Source organism: Balaenoptera acutorostrata, chromosome 7 (genome assembly GCF_949987535.1).
Source record: "Balaenoptera acutorostrata chromosome 7, mBalAcu1.1, whole genome shotgun sequence".
Taxonomy (NCBI): Eukaryota; Metazoa; Chordata; class Mammalia; order Artiodactyla; family Balaenopteridae; genus Balaenoptera; species Balaenoptera acutorostrata.
In genome coordinates this window covers 7,259,416-7,281,992 of record NC_080070.1, presented here as the reverse complement: position 1 = coordinate 7,281,992, position 22,577 = coordinate 7,259,416, and the positions used below count along the sequence as shown (strand labels likewise).

The window sequence follows — 22,577 nt, the reverse complement described above, 5'->3', positions numbered from 1 at the left end:
AAAAAAAAAAACCCACAAAACTCCTCTTTGATGTTTTTCTCCATTTGTCAAGAATACCCTCCTGGGGCCAAGATGGAGGCGGTGCCTGACCTGGAGCAGTGCCAGAGGCCTGATGGCGTAGCCTGACCTGCATCCTTCCTTAAACCTAGGGAGATGAGAAGAGGCGTGTATGGGAATACTCACCAACACCTGCGGTAGTCGAGGGCTGCAGGCAGTCTGAGCCTCTGAACGTTGGGAGGTAGAGAGGGCAGGTGAGACACGGTGGGTGCACCAGGAGTCCTGGGGAGCAGTTAGGGGTCTTGGCTTAGCTACACATGTGGCCGTATGGGTCCATCTTAAACATGGTGCTGAGTGGCGAATGTAAGAAGTTGAATGAGATCTATAACACAATACCATTTCTGTAAATTAAAAACATGTACACAAAACAAATCACTTTGTAAGAACACAGAAGCGAAGAGTTACATACAGGCATTACAGTTGCCCATGGGAGGAGTGAGTGGGATATCGGGTTGAGAAGAAACAAATTAAATAAATAGATAAAAATGAGCTTGGTCGCTGTAAGGTGAGGGATTATCTCGGTGTAGAAACGGAACGTGGAGGGAAGCTGTCGTAGGGCAGCGCCGTGAGAGGTGCTCAGCTTCATTGTACGGAGGAAAACGTCTGGAGCATCTCTCCTAAATCGCTTCTCCAGTCTCCTGCCTGCGAGTTTTTGCATTAGAGATACCCCCTATCCCATCCTTGACTATTCTTACCTCCCAGTGAGTGCTTTAACGTGACCAGCCTTTGCCTCGCATCATGGGGAGAAAAAGTACAAGATAGGGTCCTGTTTCTCCAGCAAAGTTAGGTTCTTCTTGAGGCAGGGAAATGATTGTCTTAATCCATCAGACTAGTGTCATAATGGCTAATGTTTACTGAGCACTCATGTGCTAGTCACTGTTTTTAAGTTCTTCACATAAAAATGAACTTAATCCTCACAAGACCCTATGTGGTGGGTATGATTATTACCCCGTTTAACACGTGAGGTGCGGGAAGAGACCTGAGAGGTGATGTAGAAGCAGAGGTGACGTAGAAGCAGAGGTGACGTAGAAGCAGAGGTGACATAGAAGCAGAGGTGATGTAGAAGCAGAGGTGACGTAGAAGCAGAGCTGGCTGTGAACCAGGCTATCTTGCCTCAGTGCTCACGCACACTGCACCACGGGCTCTGTTGCTTCTGGTTGACCACGATTAAGTACCTCGTGTCTGGGTTGGATTATAAGTCCTTGTTACCCAAAGTGTGGTCTCTGCACCAGCAGCATTGGCACCCCCTGGGAGCTTGGTAGAAAGGCAGGCTCTGAGACTCACTGAATCAGAATCTGCATTTTTAACAGGATCTCCAGGTCATGCTCTGCACACGCAATACACTGTTTCAAGTGATACAAAAAATCTTGCCTGCTTCAACTGTCCTTCATTGAAAGTCTGCTCTGCTGGGTGATGAGAAGGAAACAGACTGTGCAGCTGCCTGAAGGACAGGAATGATCAAGTGAGATTAAATCAACATACAGTGAAGAGTGAAATGCCAAACATCAGAGACTGATCTGTCCAATCTTCTTCCTATTCCGCCAGGTAAGGGCCTCATCATCGCCCACCTGGTTTTCACTCAGTAACCTAACCAGGCTCCTACCCTTAATCACGTCCTTTTTGCTACCAGGGTTGTTGTCCTGGAACACAGATTGGACATGGGCTTTCCTCAGAGCCTTGCTGCGCACTCACTGGCTACTGATAAACAGCAAGCTTTAAGTGTAGAGCTCAGGACTTGGACAACCTAACCTACTCTGGGTTGGTTCACTTTTCACACTAAATTCTCTATGCTGCTGCCACAGTGGGATTCCCGTCATTTAGTCAATAAGCCGTACTTTCCCACGACCGAATTCAGCTCAGGCTTTCCCTCTCCGGGGAATGCCCTTCTCTGTGAACCGAGGACTATTTATTTTTCACTACTCAGTTCGTAGGCCCCCTTTTGTGAAAGCTTCCCTTGTTTATTTCTTTTATTCAACAAATATATGTTGAGCACCTATTATTTAGGTACTGTTTTAAATATTTGGGGTATGTCAGTGTACAGAACAACAGTCTTTGCCCTAGTTGAGTTTACATTCTATCAAAATAACATTTCCTTTAAAAAATTTTTTTTTAGTTGAAGTATAGTTGATGTACAAGTAAGTTACAGGTGATTCACAATTTTTAAAGGTTATACTCCATTTATAGTTATAAAATACTGGCTATATTCCCTGTGCTGTACAATATATCCTTGTAGCTTATTTTATGCGTAATAGTTTGTACCTCTCAATCCCCTACCCCTATGCTGTCCCTGCCCCCTTCCCTGTCCCCATTGGTAACCACTAGTTTGTTCTCTATATCTGTGGGTCTATTTCTTTTTTGTTATATTCACTAGTTTGTTGTATTTTTTAGATTCCACATATAAGTGATATCATACAGTATTTGTCTTTCTCTGTCTGACTTATTTCACTTGCCTAATACTCTCCACGTCCATCCATGTTGTTGCAAATGGCAAAATTCCATTCTTTTTTATGGCCGAGTAGTATTCCATTGTATATATGTACCACATCTTTATCCATTCATCTGTTGATGGATGCTTAGGTTGCTTCCATATCTTGACAACTGTAAATAATGCTGCTGTGAACAGTGGGGTGGAAATCTGTTCCCTTCTTTGTACCTTTGCATAGCCTTAGATTTTGTTCACTCGTGAATATCTGAGTAGCCTCCATGTGCAGAGTCTACAGAGGGAGGGATAAAAGGTTAAATCAGATTTTGTTCTTGGGCTCACAGGCTGCCAAGGGACTTTAATAGAAGATAGAAAGTGAAGCTAAAGTTCTGTAAGAGAACAATTACTTTCAAGTTGCAGGACATTGGGAAAGGCTTTATGAGAGATGACATTTGAGCTGGACCTTTAAGGATGAGATGAAGGACATTCTAAAAAGGAGAGACATGACCAAACGACCTTATGGGGCATGTACCAATAAACACCAATTCATTCGACTTGGCTGGAGGGTGGGGTGGGCGGAGGGGAGTAGTGGAGGACGTGGTTGGAAAGAGAGGTTGGGGTCAGACTAAGGAGTTTGGATTGTATTGAGTTAGTAATGGGGAGCTGAGAGTTTTGAGCAAAAGGGTGATCTGAATCTAGCTGTGATTTGGGACTATTAACCTAAGAAGAGGTACAGCATGCTTTTGTTGTTGCCGGGGTGGGGGATATGTTAGAAGGTTTTTGAGTGAGAACAGCAAGAGCCAATGAGGATCTAACTGGGTGCAGCTTCAGCGGGAAGAGAGTGATGGACAAGATCACTGAGGTAGAGTCAACAGGAGGCGATGCTCTTTGAAGGCAGGGACCAGGTCTTAATTGTATCCAGATTCCACAGCTCTGAGCATGGGGGCTTCCCACATAGATGGTCACCGCACGTTTACTGAATGAACAGGTGTAACAGGAATTCACAGGATAGGGAGCTCAGTGCTGTCTGAACTAGGGAGGGCTTCATGGAGGAAGGAGGACTTGGTTATACTTCTGGTCTCCCTCTGCTAATACTTTCCCTCCTACCACTTTACAATTCTGGGTGGGTCCACTTTCTAATCTAAAGGTAGGGTGAGGGGCCACAGGAATTCTCTCTCTGAGCTGCCCCATCTCCTGGCTGAGGGCACTAGCACTTGAGTATCTTGACCACCCCCCAACCCTACGTGACCCTAAGGTGTTGTTTTAGTGGCCCTCACCTTCTGACCAGCCTACCTTCTGCAGCACAGGCCGATGGCCAACTGTGTCAGAGTGGGCTGCACCTGGGTGGAGTCACCCTTGTCCCTGCAAGGTCTGTGCCTCTACTTTGGAAATCCAGTGTTGTCAACTCACCCAGAGGTATTCAGGCCCTGGAGACCTGATCCAAAAAAGAGCAAATCCACAGGAGACAGATTAATAACGAAGGATGCAAGTAATTTTAATTTATATTAGAGCTACACCTGGCCTGACACCCAGGCTGGTCTGCTGTGGAAACCACATTATGGTGTCAAGTTTTTGTATTTTTTGTTCAATATATTTATAAAATCAGAGCATGGGAATGAGAGGCAGCTTTGGGAGCTAATGCACAGGGCAGTGTGATCATTCAACCAGTAGAATCAGCATTTCATGGCAACTAGTTAGAAATGAAATTCTGGACTCCTACCCACTCCAGCCTCAGGCCTAGAAACTCTGAGACCGGTGCCCAGCAGTCTGAATTTTAACAAGCACTCCAGGAGAGCATTATGCCCACTAAAGTTTGAATACTGACTTACAGAAACTCTTCTAAACAACTCAGACCAGCTGTCAAAAATTAGAGCACTCTTCCCTGAACAAAGCTTGTTTAATACTAACATCTTCCTCTCCAATCCATTTTCCAGACTCTTTCTGTTTGCCTTGGACATTAACTCTTACTTTAGGAGATCACAACTTATAAATTTATAAGAAATTTATAATCCTTAATATATTGGTCTTACTAACGCCTGCTGAGAACCGAGGGATGCTCTTCCTGTCTTCAGCACAAGTTTGCAAACTGTCTTAAGGTCAGGTTACTTCAACAAGGATTTCCACAATAAACAACGCCATATATTGATTTGACTTCTTGTTACCTTAAAGTAACATTTCCTAACCTTGCCCCAGATGCTACAGGTGCACCTTACTTGGAGAAGGTATCAATTTATTTATGTTCTTATTATATTGATTGACCACACTTTTGCTTGGATCAAATACATGGGCAAATCATTTTCTCCCTCCCTCCCAAGAGGAAAATACTAAGAAAAGAAACAAAAACAAAGCATACACACAAAGAAAACTGCAGAGTAATTTCTAGTGGGAAGAATTTCCGGGCTTGTTGGACAAAGAGTGAGATGATTGGGAAATGCAGAAAAGACAGAAAATAAAAGTTAAATTGCATGCAGCATATTTTACTTTATATTCAGTGATTAACTGGTTTTCCAGAGCAAGGCTCATGGGTTGCAGATGAGGAAAATAGGTCCTAGATTGAGTCGTTTATTCAAGATGCCTCAGAGCCTGAATTAGTGATGCATTTACTCTTGCTGCAGAGGATCCCCAGCTGGTGGCTGACGGGCAAGTGAAGACCGGGCGTGGCAAAGAGGGCTTCCGAGCACTCTGCGGAGGATGCTTGAGCCGCGTGTCTGCTGGGAAGGTGGGCCCCAGGGAAGGAGGAGGAGACCCAGGGTCCCCAAAGGGAGGTTTGCGGAGGGAGGCGGGGCTTTTTTTTTTTTTAAGGAAATAAAATTTTCCTGAGGTCTTTCTATTTGTTCTGGAAAACTAATAAAGTTTAAAAACCCTTATCGATCCCTCCCACCCCCCTGGCTTTTCCCGGGCAAAATGTATAGTCACTTTGGGTCCATTAGAGGTGTTCAAACGACAAATCAAGTGCATACACTTGAGATTACCCGGCAATGACTGACCTCCTTCCCCCAGAGCTTCGAAGTTTCCTGCGCGTTTCCTTTATTAGCTCTGTGGCTGGATTCCCCCAGCACCCCGGAGAGGGGTTAGGGTCCCACCGTGCCGGCCCTGCGCGTGGCCCGCGCCGCCCGGCCCAGGCCCGAGGGTCGCCACCGCCCGACGGGAGCCCGTCTGGAGGGCCCCGCGGCGCGTGAGGCCCGGCGTCGACTCCCGCGGCCCAGGAGAGGGCGGGCACCCCGCTCCCCCCGGGACACCCCCGCGGCCGCCGGGGCGGGTGGGCGCGGAAGGCCGTGGGCCGCGGGCGTGCGGTCCTTCCGGCTGCAGGGGGCGCTGTGCGCGCCCTCGGGCCGGGCCGCGAGCGCAGCTCTTGTTTAAAGGGCCGGCGGGGCACGTGGCTCGGACGCAGCTCGCGGCCGCCCGGCGGGAGCTCCGAGGCTGGGCGGCTCAGCTCCGCCTCCGCCGCCGCGCCGCGCAGCGCCGCGCCGGGCCCGACAGGCCGGGCCTGAGGAGAACCGCCGAGAGAAGGACGCGGGCAGCCATGGCCGAAGCGGCGCCTGCCCCGGTAAGCGCCCCCGCGCGGACGCCCAGTCCGGCCAGGCCGCCGACTCCGCCGCCGCGTGGGCCCGCGAGGGTCTCGGCCGGGCGGCCCGAGCGGCCCGCACGCCGCCTCCGCCCAGGCCCGCGCTTCGGGCCCGCTCGTGCCGCCTGGCCGCCCTCGTCCGGGCTGGGCTTTGAGGCCGAGCGGCCGGGCGGCCCAAACGCGAGGCCGGGCGCGGCGGGCGGACGGCCCCGACGTCGGGGGACAGGCCGGGCTTTCTAGTTACACTTAAGATGACAAGCCCTTGTCTTTGAACCGAATGGCTGTTTCCCCGCCCCGTCCATTGTCTCACTGGAGGTAAGGCGGCCCCGGAGGCAGGCAGGGGGGCAGGGGCGCCGGCCCCATTCGGTTCTGATAACCGAAGTCTGGGGCTCTGGGCGGGGAGCGGTCCGAAGTCGCCCACCTAGTAGAGGCCAGAGCCTGACGCCCACCTGGGACTCCGGAGTTACACCCCCCTTAAGGTGCCCAAGTGTTCTTCTGACACCTAAGAGGTGTTGAGTGCTGTTTACTGGCGGGATTGTAGGTGTGGTGCTTTTGTTGTTGTTTGTTTTTTTTTAAAGATTAGTTTAGCAGATGTTACAATGTTGGCTGCAGTGTGTCCAATTCGGAGAAAATAATCTTCTGTCCTTTTTTGACATACTCCAAAAACATTTGTAAAGAGCTCAGTAAATGGTATCTACTATTATTAATACATCTTAATAAAGTTTTTGAAGCCGTGATTTTTCTGGATGCTGATTATTGTGGAAGATTTTTAAGGAGGAACTTTCCTCTTTAACTAGTGAGTTTGGTGTGTGCTTTTTTAAGGGTCCTCTGAGTGCAAGGGAGAAGAGGATGGGAGTTCTTGGGGTTTATGGCCCCCAGGAAGGCCTTTCTGTAGGGGGACAAGTGACCTCTTCAGCTCCCACTTAGCCCAGGGCCACTTTCTCAGTACTCTTTCTGACCATTCTTATCCACCCGCCCCTTTTCCTCTGCTGTCTTGTAGCACCTGAGATCCCAAGAAACTCCTCAAACAGGACAGATTTGCCCTCAACTTTCGTTAACCCATGGTATCACACTGTTATTTAATTTATTATGACTATTTTTGTACAAAACTTTTCTCCAGGAGAAGGAAGAAGCACATATTTTTTTCTGCATCCCCATTGCACCTTTACTATGACAGATGTTCAGTAATTGATATTGAATGAATGTGTTGTTTAATTGTTTAGTCAATCGCTCATTCAGTAGGTATTTATTGAGCGTCTTCTATGAATGAGGCAGTCTTTTAGAAGCTTACGTCATCATGGAGCTTATGTTCTCATGGGGGAAGCAAACCATAACACAGGCATACACATGGCACGATCATAGTTTTTTTTTTAAATTAATTAATTTATTAATTTATTTTTGGCTGTGTTGGGTCCTCGCCTCCGCGCCAGGGCCCTCCCCAGTTGCGGTGAGCGGGGGCCACTCCTCATCGCGGTGCGCGGACCTCCCACCACCGCGGCCTCCCTTGTTGCGGAGCACAGGCTCCAGACGCGCAGGCTCAGTAGTTGTGGCTCACGGGCCCAGCCGCTCCGCGGCATGTGGGATCCCCCCAGACCAGAGCTCGAACCCGTGTCCCCTGCATTGGCAGGCGGACCCTCAACCACCGCACCACCAGGGAAGCCCGATCATAGATTATTAATGCTGTGAAGGAGGGGACTAGCAGGGGGCCTATGTTAGATGTGTGAGTCGGTGAAGGTCTCTTTGAGGCAGTGTTTAAGCTGGAGCCTTATACGAGAGGGAGCCAGGCGTACAGAGAGGTGTGGGAAGAGCTAACACAAAGGTGGAGGAGAGAGCTGGGTGCATCACAGGAATCCAAGGAGACCGGGGTAGCTGGAGTGTAGTTGATACCCAGGAGGATATAAGGTCAGGGAGGTAGGCTGGGATACGATAAGAAGTTTAGGTTTGGGCTTCCCTGGTGGCGCAGTGGTTGAGAATCCGCCTGCCAATGCAGGGGACACGGGTTCGAGCCCTGGTCTGGGAAGATCCCACATGCCGCAGAGCAACTGGGCCTGTGAGCCACAACTACTGAGCCTGTGCGTCTGGAGCCCGTGCTCTGCAACAAGAGAGGCCGCGACAGAGGCCCGCGCACCGCGATGAAGAGTGGCCCCCGCTCGCCGCAACTAGAGGAAGCCCTCGCACGGAAACGAAGACCCAACACAGCCAAAAATACATAAATAAATACATAAATTTAAAAAAAAAATTAAAAAAAAAAAAGAAGTTTAGGTTTTATTCTGGGTACACTGGGAAGCTGTTGATCGGGGACTAAAATGATCTAGTCTGTGTATTTAAAAGATTACTGATCACCCTGTGGAAAGTGTATTGTGGGGGGAGAAGGGCGAACTGGGGAAACCAGCTGGGCAGGATTGCAGTGGTTTGGGGGAAAGATGGTTGGGACTTGGACTAGTCACGTCAGAGAAGGAGAAAAGAGGATGGATTTGAGATAGTTTCAGCAGTTACACGGATAGGACTTGATGGTGATTTGACCATGAGGATGAGTGCAGTGAAGGGATGAAGTGTCAATTCACCTTTCCAACAAGGCTTTTAGCGAGATGAACTGGGACTGAGACCTTGTCTTCACGCACCAAGGTAAGCTGAGGCACTGCAGGAGCTCTTTCCCGAGATGCTGAAGGACATTGTAATGAAAGAGGTGGAGGAAAAAGGCCATATGAACTGCTGCATCCCTGAGCCAGAACCACCATCGTCATCAACATCTTCCACATGATCAACAACACAGGGCTCACATTTATGGAGTATTTGCCATGTGCTGGACATTGTTAAGTGCTTTTTACAAAGATTGTACCAGTAATTCTCACAATCCTATCACGTAGGCACTGTTATTACCCCCGTTTTATAGATGTGGGATTGAAGTTGAAATGCTTAACAAACCTTGCCAAAGTCAGCCAGCTCGTGAGTAGTGGAGCTGCCAGCTGCACTCGGGTTGTTTGCCTGCAGAGCTTCTGAGTTTCGGAGGAGGAGACTGAGACCCGGAAGGAAGTCACCTGTGTGAGGCCACAGCTGCTTTCCCGCTTGGGCCATGCCTTTCCTCCTGTTTCCCACTTGCTAACACCCTGGTCCAGCCAGTGTTTCCTGTCCTAGAGGCCGGATGTCCCCCCTCCCCATCCCCGGCTGCCTGACTGGTCCTCAGGATCCCAGATGGGGCTTCACCTGGGCAGGTGCCATTCTGAGGTTTCTTTTAGAGATGGACATTGTGACTGGATAATTCTGATAACATCTCTCTTTTCTCTTGTGGACAGGCTCCAGAGAGGGACAAGCAAACAGGGGATGAAAGGCCTTCGACGCCTTCTCCATCACCCCAGCTGGCTGCTGAGAAGAGCTCATACCTCTACTCCACGGAGATCACGCTGTGGACGGTGGTGGCCGCCATCCAGGCCTTGGAGAAGAAGGTGGATTCCTGCCTGGCCCGCCTGCTGACTCTGGAGGGCCGGACGGGGATGGCCGAGAAGAAGCTGGCCGACTGCGAGAAGACGGCCGTGGAGCTGGGGAACCAGCTGGAGGGCAAGTGGGCCGTGCTGGGGACCCTGCTGCAGGAGTACGGGCTGCTGCAGAGGCGGCTGGAGAACGTGGAGAACCTGCTGAGGAACAGGAACTTCTGGATCCTGCGGCTGCCGCCGGGCAGCAAGGGCGAGGCCCCCAAGGTTAGCCCTGGGCGCGGGGGGTGGGACAGCCCGTGCCCGTCAGCGTGCGGGTGAGCGTGCGTGACACTGTGGTTCCAGGTGCCCGTGACCTTTGATGATGTGGCCGTGTATTTCTCTGAGCCGGAGTGGGGCAAGCTGGATGAGTGGCAGAAGGAGCTGTATAAGCACGTGATGCGGGGCAACTACGAGACGCTGGTCTCCCTGGGTAAGGCTGTGTAGGTGGCGCTCTGGGCCTCGGTCCACAGATGGGCCTCCTGCAGTCTGGGTCTTGGCTTTGGCTTCTGTTCCTCTGGGGGTCTCTGCATCTCCGTGGGCAACTGAGTGGCGGATGTGCAGTCCTGACCCAGCTGCCTCTGTTCTGTGTGCAGATTATGCCATCTCCAAACCAGACATCCTCACCCGGATGGAGAGGGGAGAGGAGCCTTGCCCGGAAGGCCCGAGGGGCCAGGAGGAGGCGAGTGACAGAGAGGACGCATGCCCAAGGAGGCTGGGCGCTGGTGAGTGGGGGCAAGATGGGGGCGTGGCTGGGGACAGTCCATCCGTGTCCCCAGCCTCTCGCGCTTCCGAGCCGTGAGGCCAGGACGGAGCGCAGGCCCTTAACCCAGGGTGGGCTGCGCCCTAACCCCCTTCACCCGTTTCACCTACCTCCACCCCTCACCTCTGGCAACCGCCAATCTGTTCTCTGTAGCTATGACCTCGTTTTTGTTTCTTTGTTCGTTTTTAATAGATTCCACATATGAGTGAGATCATACAATGCTTGTCTTTCTCTCACTTATTTCACTTAGCATAATGTCGTCAATGACAAGATTTCATTCTTTTTTGTGGCTGAATAATATTCCATTGTATGTATATGTGATATTTTCTTTATCTATTCATCAATCAGTGGACACTTCAGTTGTTTCCATATCTTGGCTATTGTATAAATAGTGCTGCTGTGAGCATCAGGGTGCAGATATCTTTCTGAGTTAGTGTTTCTGTTTTCTTTGAAAGAATACCTAGAAGTGGGATTGCTGGATCATATGGTAGTTCTATTTTTAGTTTTTTGAGGAACCCCTATACTGTTTTCCATAGTGGCTGCACCAAATTACATTCCCACCAACAGGGTACAAGGGTTCCCTTTTCTCCACATCCTTGTCATTTCTTGTCTTTTTGATAATAGCCATTCTAACAGATGTGAGGTGATATCTCATTGTGGTTTTGATTTGCATTTCCCTGATGGTTAGTGATGTTGAGCATCTTTTCATATGCCGGTTGTCCGTCTGTATGTCTTCTTTGGAAGAATGTCCATTCAGATCTAATGTCCATTTTTTAATTGGATTTTTTTTGCTGTTGAGTTGTGTGAGTTCTTTATATATTTTGGATGTTAACCCCTTATCAGATGTATGACTTGCAGATATTTTCTCCCATTCAGTAGGTTGCATTTTCATTTTGTTGATGGTTTCCCTTGCTGTGCAGAAGCTTTTTAGTTTGATGTATTCTCTCTTGTTTATATTTGCTTTTGGCGTCAAATCCAAAAAATTGTTGCCAAGACTGATGTCAAAGAGCTTATTTTAGCGCCTATGTTTTCTACTAGGAGTCTTACGGCTTCAGGTCTTACCCAGTTGCCTTTCTTTTTCTGATTGTGAGCCTTATCCTTCTGTTACAAAGTTCCCCATCAACTTTTCATCTAATGATTTTATTAGCCATTGAAGATTGTTGCCTGGATTCATTATTTTATTAGGGGTTGCAAAATGGTGAAATTTGGTCATTACTTTTGCACCTAATAGCTGAAATTCTTTTATAAAGAATTTCCCTAACTAACTCTTTTAGTTACCTTGAAATATAGTCTGTACAGAAAAGGCAGGATAGGTGCTTAATTCTTTCCCTTCATCAGTTTTTAGAATGAAGAGTTGCTTCCTTAGATGCCTCCAAAGGTGACCAATACTTGGGCTTTTCTTTCTTTTTTTTTTTTTTTGTTATTATTATGACTTCATAGATTGTTGAGTATTTTATACATGCAGTCCTTTGCAGCCATTATTTTCATGCTTAAGTTGTCCCATTTTTAGCTCTTGGGAGCCCCTTCAAGTTGACCTATAGGTCATTTTGATGTAACTTTGATGGCGTTCAGACACCATAAGATGTTCTAGTTTCATCTTGTATATTTCCTTCCCCAGACCTGGAATAAGAGTTTCTCCAAGAAGTTTTATTTCTTTTAATAAGGAATGGTATTCAGAGACTGCAGTATGAGTGCCAGTAGTTGCTAATTTTTGGCATTACTTCTAAGCCTTCTCAGAAAATATGTATTTTTGAGAAGAAAAAAATCATGAGTTCGTAATGATATTTCTAATTCAAATTTAATGTCCTTTGATTTTATACTTGTATGTCACTTTTACATGGACATCTTAAATTCCTCACTATATTAGCATAATTACTTATTTGTATTATCTTATATCCAAATCTTAACATTTCATTATCCTATAATATCTTATTTGGAATAATAACAATTTGGAAATAATTTCAAATAATTGAGTCAATATTACTACTAACAATTACACTTCTAATTGAAATTTGAGATTTCTTTGCAGCTCTTTTTGTCATCTGAATGCATATTTCATATAGGACTTAATAGACAAAATAATGCCTTTTAAAGTCACTTGAAATAATTATTTTCTCTATGTGGTTATGCCAGCAACTTGATAAACAGTTAAGTTTTTTTTGTTTCTGCTTAATTTTATTTATTTATTTTTATTTATTTATTTATTTAATTTATTTATTTTTGGCTGCGTTGGGTCTTCGTTGCTGCGTGCGGGCTTTCTCTAGTTGCAACGAGCAAGGACTACTCTTCATTGCGGTGCGCGGGCTTCTCATTGAGGGGGCTTCTCATTGCGGTGGCTTCTCTTGTTGCGGAGCACGGGCTCTAGGCACACGGGCTTCAGTAGTTGTGGCACACAGGTTTAGTTGCTCCGCGGCATGTGGGATCTTCCCAGACCAGGGCTCGAACCCGTGTCCCCTGCAGGCAGATTCTTAACCACTGCGCCACCAGGAAAGCCCCTGCTTAATTTTAGATTTTTAGCGATGGCTCTTTTTACTTTTGATTTAGTTTAACTTTTTGAACATGTAAGACATGGTTGCAAAGTCAAAATGATTTAACAGGATACACTCAGGGAGGTCTCATTTCCACCCTTGTCCCCTCCTTCTCCCTATAGATAACCATTTTTATTAACTTCTTGTTTATACTCCAGTGTTTCCTCTTGAAAATATCAGTAATACATAGATACCTTTGTATTCCCCCATACTATTTGTCTTCGAAATACTTCATAGCAGTATGTAGAGATCTTCCTCATTTTTCGTGTGAATATGGAATGTTCCATGGTGTGATATACCATAGTTTATTTAACCAGTCTTCACTGATGGATTATTTGGGGAATAGCCAGTATATTGCTGATATAAATAATGTTGTAGGGAATATCTTGTGCATAAATCAGTTCATATTTTTGTCAGTGTATCTTTGGGATAGGATCCCAGAAGCTGGACTGCTGGGTCAAAGGTAAATAAATATGCAATTTTTAAAGAATTTATCACCAAATCCCCCTCCATAGGGGTTGTATCATTTACATTCCCATCAGCATTGTGAAAGAGGGCCTCTTTCCCCACAGCCTTGCCACTAGAGAATGTGGTCAGACTTGTAGGATTTTTGTCTGCATAATAGGTAAGAAGTACTTCAGTGTAGTTAAAAAAAAATAGATTTATTAGAAATAATTCACAGACCATACAATTCACTCATTTAAAGTATACAATTCAGTGCTTTCTATCATATTCATAGATAAGTGCAGCCAACACCACAGTCAATTTTATAACATTTTTGTCACCTCAAAAACAAGCTCTGTATATTTCGGCTATCACCCTGAACCCCTTCACAGCCCCCCAGCCATAAGCAACAACAAATCTGCTTTCTGACTCTGTAGATTTGCCTATTCTGGACATGTCACGTAAACGGAATCATATAGTATGTGGTCTTTTGTGTCTGTCTTCTTTCACTTAGCATAATGTATTCAAGGTTCATCTATATTGTGCTGTGTATTAGCACTTTTTTTTTTCTTATTTTAGTCAAATACATATAACATAAAATTTACCATTTTAACTGTTTATAAGTATACAGTTCAGTGATATTAAATACATTCACCATGTTGTGCAACCATCACCACCATTCATCTCTTTTATTCTTTTTTTTTTTTTTTTTTTTTTTTTTTTTTTGAATTTCTTCTCTATTTTAAAACCTGTTTTTTTTTTTTTAAAGGATTTTCTTATTTATTTATTTATTTATTTATTTATTTATTTATTTATTTATTTTTGGCTGTGTTGGGTCTTCGGTTCGTGCGAGGGCTTTCTCCAGTTGCGGCAAGCGGGGGCCACTCTTCATCGCGGTGCGGGGACCGCTCTTCATCGCGGTGCGCGGGCCTTTCTCTATCGCGGCCCCTCCCGTCGCGGGGCACAGGCTCCAGACGCGCAGGCTCAGCAATTGTGGCTCACGGGCCCAGCTGCGGCCCCTCCCGTCGCGGGGTACAGGCTCCAGACGCGCAGGCTCAGCAATTGTGGCTCACGGGCCCAGCTGCTCCGTGGCATGTGGGATCTTCCCAGACCAGGGCTCGAACCCGTGTCCCCCGCATTAGCAGGCAGATTCTCAACCACTGCGCCACCAGGGAAGCCCTCTTTTATTCTTTTACTGAAATTCTGTACCCATCAAACAATATCACTCCCCCCCTTTCTCAGTCCCCGGCAACCACAGTTCTACTTTCTGTCTCTATGAATTTGAGTACTCTAAGTACTTCATATAAGTGGAATCATACACTGTTTGTCTTTTTGTGACTGGCTTATTTCACTTAGCACAGTATCATCAAGGTTCATCTATGTTGTAGCATATGTCAGAATTTCCTTTCTTATTAAGGCTTTTATTATATTGAGGTAGTTTCCTTCTACTCTTAGTTTTCTGAGTAGTTTTTTCATAAAAAGGTGTTGAATTTTGTCAAATGTTTTTTGTGCATCAGCTGAGACGATCATGTGTTTTTTTTCCCCCCGCTTCATTCTCTTAATGTGGTGTATTCCATTGATCCAGTTTCACATGTAGAACCATCCTTGCATTCCAGGAATAAACTCCACTTGGTTATGATATTTAATCCTTTTAATATGCTGGTGAATTCGGTTTGCTAGCATTTTGTTCATATTGGGATATTGGTCTGTAGTTTTCTTGTAGTGTCTGTCTGGCCATGGTAACAGTGTAGCTTTGTTTATGGCCATTTTAATTTTTTATTCTGTACAATATTCATGTCTTTTCCCGTAGGAAGCTTTTTTTTTTAATACATTTATTTATTTTATTTATTTATTTTTGGCTGCGTTGGGTCTTCATTGCTGTATGCGGGCCTTCTCCAGTTGCGGCAAGTGGGGCTACTCTTCATTGTGGTGTGCAGGCCTCTCATCGCAGTGGCTTCTCTCGTTGCCAAGCACGGGCTCTTGGCATGTGGGCTCTGGAGTGCAGGCTCAGTAGTTGTGGCGCACGGGCCCAGTTGCTCCGCGGCATGTGGGATCCTCCCGGACCAGGGCTTGAATCCTCGAATCCGCGTCCCCTGCATTGGTAGGCGGACTCTCAACCACTGCACCACCAGGGAAGCCCCCTCCCCTAGGAAGCTTTTTAAAAATGCATACTTCCTAGGCCCACCCCGAACTAACTGATAAGAATCTTGGGGGGTGCTTCCCAGGGGATCTTTATATACCAGCCTGGTGGAGGACTTGGGATTGGGAACTACCGTTGAAATGTTCTGAGCCAGGAGTCCTTAAAAAGCCAGATCTTTGGTCCTGCTGTGTCATGACCTGTGTGGTACTATCGGATAACTTAACATGCTACATATACCATTTCCTTTTCTCAGACATGGAGGCTTTAGTCTAGAATCTAGTTACTAGAGGATCAGTAAAGTTCACTTAATTATCATACCCTGTGTTTGACCTGATGCTCCAGGTGACTGCATTTAGCCACTCCCCAGAGGCTCCTGGGTGACCTCTGCGTTGTCCGTAGTGTCACTGATTTGCATTCCCCAGGCCTTCCTCCATACCCAGAGCACATCTCCAGCCCAGTCAGCCCTGCCCAGAAGGAGCCAAAAGAAGGTCAGGCCTCCAAGCACCAGCAAGACTCAGAAACAAGAGTAACCCCACCTGAAACGAGCACCGGTGAGTGAGCCCTGGTCAGCCGTGTGGACAGGACCAGACAGGTGGTACTGAGCATAAGTGCTGCAGCTCGAGGCGGGGAGAGATGGCTGGGGGCTGGGCCGGGCCGGGCAAGGCTGGACAGACTTCCTGGAAAAGGGGCCCCTGAGACAGGCCTTAGAGGTAGATTTTGCTGGGAACATAGGGTATTTTCAGCAGGAGAAAACAGTCTAAGCAAAGGTATGGGTTACTTAGGTATGTTGGGGGCCAGGCACACTGATCGGGCTGGAGTGAGGGGAAGGGCACAGGAGGGGGACATTGGGTCTCTTCAGGGTTCTTAAGACAGTCCCGTTAATGGGGCAGTACGTGTCGTATGCCTAGCAGAGTGCCAGCATGTGTGTTCCTCGGCGAGTGTCCTCTTCTGAAGACCGGTGAAGCTCCAGTCCCCGCTTCCAGTGTTCTCTGCTTTTGTTTAAAGGAAATTCTTGCCCATCCTGTCACAAAAATGGAGTATATTCAGGGGGCATTTAGCATAGCACTTGGCAGGTAACCCAGAGCCTTGTTTTCTGTCTCCAGACTGCTCTGTGCTGGCGTGGTGTCCCCCTCCTGCCGGCCCGACTGTTCAGTCTCTGGGTTGCTTTCTATCCAGTTACTTCTGTGCATCTTCCCCACTGAATATGGGCCCCTGCAGTTGGAGGTGACACCCCCATCCCCGCTTCCCTGTGTCCATCCTTCCCAGCCGGTGTGTGAGAGGACTAGGACCTTCTCATTGTCCTTGCTCTGTGGCAAACCTGGTGCTGTGCCCAAACCCTCTGTCCTTTTGAGGCCCATCAGGGTGACCCCCAGATGCAGAGGGGCCAGTTGTTAGCACCACCTGCATGGGAATTGGGGGTGTGGCCTTCCCTGGTCTCCGCCCACCTCTGAGCAGAGGCTGCGGGGTGGGGCACCTGCCACCCTTGGGACAGAACCCGGCGCTCCCTCTTCCTGGGCCGCAGGCGCTTGAGCGTGTCCTGGGCCTGCTAGGGAATGGCTGGGTCTCCCTGTGGGAGCCTGCTGTTGGGAAAGGCCCTCATGGGACTCTCTCTCACAGGACCGCCAGCCAGCACTAGCGTTTTGTCCTCGGTTAAACGGGAGGAAGAATCTTCAGATAGGGAGTCACCCACCTCCCCTCCCAGGGACATCCTGCCCGGCATGGGGCCAGGTGAGTGAAGGGAAGAGGCCCCGTGGCCACAGCGGAGCCCCAGAGGAACTCGGGGGCCCTTTGGGAGTGGGTAGGGGTTGCATGATGGACCTGGTGAGGGGTTTCCTCCTGAGGGCTCCCTCCCTCACTCCCAAGTATTACTTCCCTGGGGCTCTGGGGACCCAGATCACCTATGGTCCTGTTCTCCCCCCATCGTGGTCTGGTCTGGCTGGAAAGGTGCCGCTTAAAACAAGCTGTGTGCCACCAGGCGTGGTCTCCTCACAGCCACCCTGTGAAGTGGCCCAGCCTCACAGCCTCTCACGTCTTGCAGCTGGAGGGTGGAGGCCTGTGATTTAAATTTAGCTCTTCCTGCTTAGAGTCTGTGTGTTTTCTATAAACCGGGCTTACATCCTGATAAGCAGGAAAAAAGAAAGCGATTATTGCCTATTTTGGCCCAATAGAAAGGGATCCAGCTCTCCTCCCATTCCATCCTGGTACCTGCTTCGGTGGGAGGCAAGCATGAGATCCGGGCCCGCCTTGGGGTTGTGGTGTGGCTGCAGATGGGCTGCAGATGGAGAGATCTGGGAGCCTTGACCTTCACAGAGGAGAGGGCCTGAGACCCTCACTGATTTCTAAGCCAGGACCACCATGGGGGCCTCTTCAATGCAACAAGGTTTTACCTCAAAGTTTACATGATTCTTAGACTCTTAACGATTCTGTAGCTGGAGGACTGAATTAAAAACAGTGGGTCATTTCTGACATAGAAATAAAGTTCTGCCATGAGTTAATTTGTGAGGATTACTGGGTGAGCGGTGAGCAGAGAACCCAAGGTCTTGCTGTCGGGTGCTGCCCTGGAGGTTCACCAGTTAAGGGCTGTCTTCCTCAGTGGCCTCCTGGCTTGCGGTTTAAGCTCAGGCTTCAGCAAGAATAGAAATCACTCTTGTCTTGGACCTTGGAGGTTGCCTAATGAGGGCTGAAGGTTTTCATTCTAATAAGCAGCGGGCACGGTTCTCTGTCACCGTTGAGCAGACTGTGTGACTAGCAGACTGTGTGACTGTGAGGCTGCCGGATCCTGGGGGATGGTGGGGGGCTGGCTCCAGAGGAGACCAGAGGTGAGTGGCAGCTGGAGGGTGTGGGAGAATGCCGGGTTCCAGGCAGGGCTCTGAGGCCAGGACTGGCCTCCTCAGCGACAGGGACCCCCGGAGCTGCTGCTGAGACCACCTGTCGCTGCCTCAGCCCCGCCTCAGAGTCAAGTGTGACCCACACCGAGGCCCAGCCGGGAAGCCCAGGACTCGTGCCTGCTTTGCGTCACCTGCGAGCATGGTACCGGGCAGGTGGTGGACGCTCGGTGTGGATTTGTTACTTGGCTGCGTAGCTCTGAGGGGGGCTAAGTCACCCACCACCTCCAGGCCCGAAGCCTCTTACTAGTCTGGGGGCAGTCATGGCCCGCAGGGCTCATCGTCCTCCATAGATCAGAACTCAAGTCGTCAGAACTTCGGGGCTCCCGCATGGTCAGCATGCCTCAGGGCCCAGGACATAGGCCTCCCTTTGTCTGCCTTTCATTTCCCCCCCATCTGCCTCCCCGGTCTGACCCCTGACCCCAGTCCTGGTTTTGCAGCAGTGTTTCCCTGCTCTGGCCGGGAGCACTGGGGGGAGGAGGGGCCCAGGGAAGTTGGGGGCGGGCGGGGCTGGTGTGGCTGGAGCCGCGCCGGGAGGCCCGGACTGGGTCTGTGGCCCGGGTGGGGGCCGGGCCGGTGTGGCCCGCTTGAAATCAACGCAGACTCCATTTGCCAGGTGGTGGCGGCATGGTCATCAAGACGGAAGCACAATCTGAGGACGAGATGATGCCTGAGCAGCTGTACCTGGGGGAGTCCCCGAGCCAGCCAGAGTGTAGACTCCCCAAAGGGCCCAGGAGCAGGACCGGGGCTTCCGGCCGGCCTCACTCGGGGGCAGTGCCCAGGGCGCGGACAGGGGACCCGCTGCCACCGGGGGCACCGGGGCCGGGGGGCGAGCCGCCTCGCATCCTCCCCCGCCGGCGAGAGCGGGCCTTCCCCTGCCCTGACTGCGGACAGAGCTTCCGCTTGAAGATCAACCTGACCATTCACCAGCGGACCCACGCGGAGGAGGAGCAGCAGCGCGGCGAGGCCCGGGGCGGCTCGGCCTCCGGGGCCGGGGCACGTGCCCACCCCGCTCTGGAGCCGGGGGAGGTGGTGGTGCCCGGCCCCGTCATCCGCTGGCTCCCAGAGGGGCCCGAGGGCCGCCGCTGCTTCGTGGGGCGGAGGCCGGCGACCGCCAAGGTGTACCACTGCAGCGAGTGCCTGCGTTTCTTCCAGCAGCGGAAGAGCCTGCTGCTGCACCAGCGCCTGCACACAGGCGACAGCCAGGGCTGGCCCGCCTGCCCCTACTGCGGCAAGGCCTTCCGGAGGCCCTCGGACCTCTTCCGGCACCAGCGCATCCACACGGGCGAGCGGCCCTACCCGTGCCCGGAGTGCGGCCGCGCCTTCAACCGCAACCACCACCTGGCGGTCCACATGCAGACGCACGCGCGCGACCAGGGCGGCCCGCACGTTCCGGTCACCCCCGCCCGCCTGGGCAGCCCGCTGCTGGCACGGCCCAGCCACTCCGAGGAGGGCTGACCGGGCAGCAGCCTGCGGGGCACCCCCTGCAGGACCACCTCTCCACCGGCGGAGCCTTTCCACTTGTGCCTGATGCTGGTTCCTCCTTCTGGGATGGCTTTGGAGATCTTTTTTCCCTTCATTCAAATGGGAAGCAGTGGCCTTTTTGATGACAGAGTGTATGCGTGCCAGATGCCTCAGTTTCCTAAGTTTGTCACTCTGCTGCCTTTTCTACATTCCTGACTTATACAGGAGCTACTAAGGCTTAGGGGATGCCAAGCTTTGGTGGGGGCCTTTGACGGGTACCATGGACAGGCAACAGGACCAGAGGCCATGGCCTTTCTAGTAGGTGGTGTTCGAGACACGGAGAGCCTGGGGTTTGACTTTATACACAGAGGTCTTGGCCTTCTGTCAACACGAGAAACAGCAGAGTGGACAGCCTGAAGAATAGGCACTGGAAATTTGAGTTTTCTACTGTTATTTTGAAACTTTTTTCTATGGAGATTTTCTAAGTGCTTCTGTAAGTATTGTGTGTGGTTGTAAAGGGGACCAAGAACTCCTGAGGGGCAGGGATTATTCTGCCACCTCCTTGTGTGTGGGGATGGCAGAGGGACTGTCCAGACCAGCCTGGGAATGCCTGTTGATGGGGATGCCTCGGCTGCTGCCCTGGAAACCAGGTGTCTTCCCAGGTGTGTGTTCCTTGGCCTAGGCTGATTCCCAGTATTCCTGGTCCTTTCCGCAGTGCGTGTTCACATCCATGATTGACTTTGGTAATCAGCGGAGAGCGGGGAACTGCAGCCTGGAGTGGATGACATTTCCCTCAGGGTCTCAGTGTTCATGGGTGTGCGCGCTCCATGCACTGGACCCCACCCCGACACCTGGGGGCGTGGGGGAGGTCAGGTGCAGAGCGGGCCCAGGAAGTGCCTCCGGAGAGGAAGATCCTGGTCTGAGTGAGGCTGGTCAGCCCACATGGACTGTGGGGTTGCCAGGCCTGATTTGTCACATTAAAGGAGGGGGTTGTCTTCTAGAACCTGGGGCTCATGGCAGAGTTAGGCCAGGAGATCTAGGTGAATCTTTTAACCACCTCCATCCTCGTGTTACTTGTCTGTCGAAGGTGGTAATGACCCCAGTGCATCCTACCTCACCTTAGAGTTGTCAGGGTCATAATAGATTTAGAGGCAGCCGGACAAATAGGAAGCCTGATTTCGACCTTCCTTTCAAGTTCAGGGCCCCCCTTTCTCTTTCATGTTGATCTCCAGCCCTCTTCCCAGTCAGAATCACTCAAGAAGGACCTTTATTTTCTGGAGTGAGTGGAAGGTCCCATGGGTGCAGAGTGAGGTAAGACTTTCCCTTTGGGCTATATCCCCCAGGAGCCTTTTGTACCTCAGTGGAACAAATTCTCACCAAAGCAATGAGGTTCAAACTGTGGAGGTTCGGGCAATAGCATTGGGCCCCATGGAGAAGTCCTGATGGCAGCTAGCTTCTTGTGCCTCTTAAATCACACCACTTTGGGTGCTCCCTATAGACCAGCCCTTGGTCTGGGTGATTTTGAAGCTGGAGTGATGGGTCCTCAGCACTTCTGATTGTTGTCTTATTTATCTGGCACTATGTGAAGTGTCCAGTGTTCAGGCCTGCTTCCAGGTGCCTGGGTCCCTGGCTGTGCCACTTCATCTTGCCCCCCTCTGACCCTCGTACCTCTCCTAAAGTCCTGAACAGGGTTGGGGGCAGATGGAAACATTGCTGTCATCTCTGGGGCAAGAGTATACACGTCAGTGACCCCTCAGCCAAGCTCCTCTGGGCTTGGGAGAGGTGCCACCCTTCCCTGCCATAGATTGTGTTTGTCTGCTCTGGTATCCCCCAGCCCTTGCCAGGGCCCCACAGTCAGGGCTGGGCTGTCAGCAAGTGCTCAGACAGGATGTGGTGCTAGTGAAGCTGCTGAGAGCTTAGCCCTCAGCTGCAAGAGCTAGTCTCAGGTGTTTCCTTGGAAGGCCTCAGGGCTCAGAGTTTCCAGGCTTTTCTAATGCTTAATGCCCTGTGTAAATACACAAACTGTAACAGAAGCAGCAATCACTGTGCAGTGGTGCTCCTCTTCTTCCAAAGCATTCAATGTGCCAGGCTCCCGGCTAGGCCCTGTGAGTTTGCCTGGCACTCAATAGGTGTTCAAAGCACATTCTTTACACTAAAATGAGTCAATGGAGGCTGCGTGACCTGGGAGGATGGAGCCTGGTTTGACCCCAGACTCACTCCCAGCTCTGGGTCTCGGGTTCCTCATTTGTAAAGCAAAGTTGGGGTTCTGGTGTTAAAGGCCCTTAAGAACTGTGAGGGTGGTGGAACCTTGGTGGCCCCATCAGTGCTCAATAAATATGTTGTACTCTATACGTGCACGTGACCTGGTTCCTGCTGTCTGGGAATCCGCGGCGGTGCGGAAAGTCCCCGCCCACCACGTGGGTGGGCTGCTCGGCACGAGCTCGAGTCCGCATTCGCGCTTGAAAGCGGCCCTCGCGCCGGGCGCTCCCACGGAAGTGGCGCCCACCCCTGCCCCGCGCCCACAGAGCCCTGGCGCTCGCCGCGGGGGCGGGGTCTCCGGGCCGGCCAATGGGGCGCAGGCTCCGGGCTGCCGGGGTCGCCCGCGCAAGGGGCAGGGGCGGAGCTTCCCGGTCTGGCCAATGGGGAGCCGCCTCCGGGTGGCGGGGTGGGGCCCAGCTCGTGTCCTGAGGCAGCGTGCCCCGCGCCCGCGTGGTTCCGTTGCTGCTGCTCGTCCGGGTCCTTTAGTTCCCGCGCGTCTGGAGCAACCCGGCCCGACGGCCGCGAGAGCACGGGAGAGCTTGCAGAGAGGCCGGGGGCTGGCCTGCGTGGGCCGCCCGGCGGC

At 50.6% G+C, this 22,577-nt stretch overlaps 1 protein-coding gene across 3 annotated transcripts; it reads left to right on the top strand.

The window, feature by feature from the left end:
• Positions 1–18: 18 nt before the first annotated feature.
• Positions 19–22,095, top strand: ZNF783 (zinc finger protein 783). 3 transcript variants are annotated; one of them, XM_057550132.1, is made up of 7 exons: positions 19–1,602; positions 9,338–9,739; positions 9,818–9,944; positions 10,108–10,236; positions 15,809–15,937; positions 17,004–17,114; positions 18,888–22,095. In XM_057550132.1, the coding sequence occupies exons 2-7, from the start codon at positions 9,536–9,538 to the stop codon at positions 19,727–19,729; spliced, it is 1,542 nt and encodes a 513-aa protein (XP_057406115.1). In that variant the 5' UTR covers positions 19–1,602; positions 9,338–9,535; the 3' UTR covers positions 19,730–22,095. The 3 variants fall into 3 exon arrangements, with proteins under 3 accessions (XP_057406115.1, XP_057406114.1, XP_057406116.1); XM_057550131.1 differs by lacking the exon at positions 19–1,602 and adding an exon at positions 5,462–6,026; XM_057550133.1 differs by lacking the exon at positions 19–1,602 and adding an exon at positions 6,053–6,359.
• Positions 22,096–22,577: the final 482 nt, after the last annotated feature.

Excerpts from the sequence above, each read along its gene's own strand:
- ZNF783 (XM_057550131.1), top strand. The coding sequence starts at position 6,003 with ATGGCCGAAGCGGCGCCTGCCCCG. Across the intron at positions 9,740-9,817 it reads GCAAGGGCGAGGCCCCCAAG|GTGCCCGTGACCTTTGATGA; the intron begins GTTAGCCCTGGG and ends CTGTGGTTCCAG. Across the intron at positions 15,938-17,003 it reads CCCACCTGAAACGAGCACCG|GACCGCCAGCCAGCACTAGC; the intron begins GTGAGTGAGCCC and ends TCTCTCTCACAG.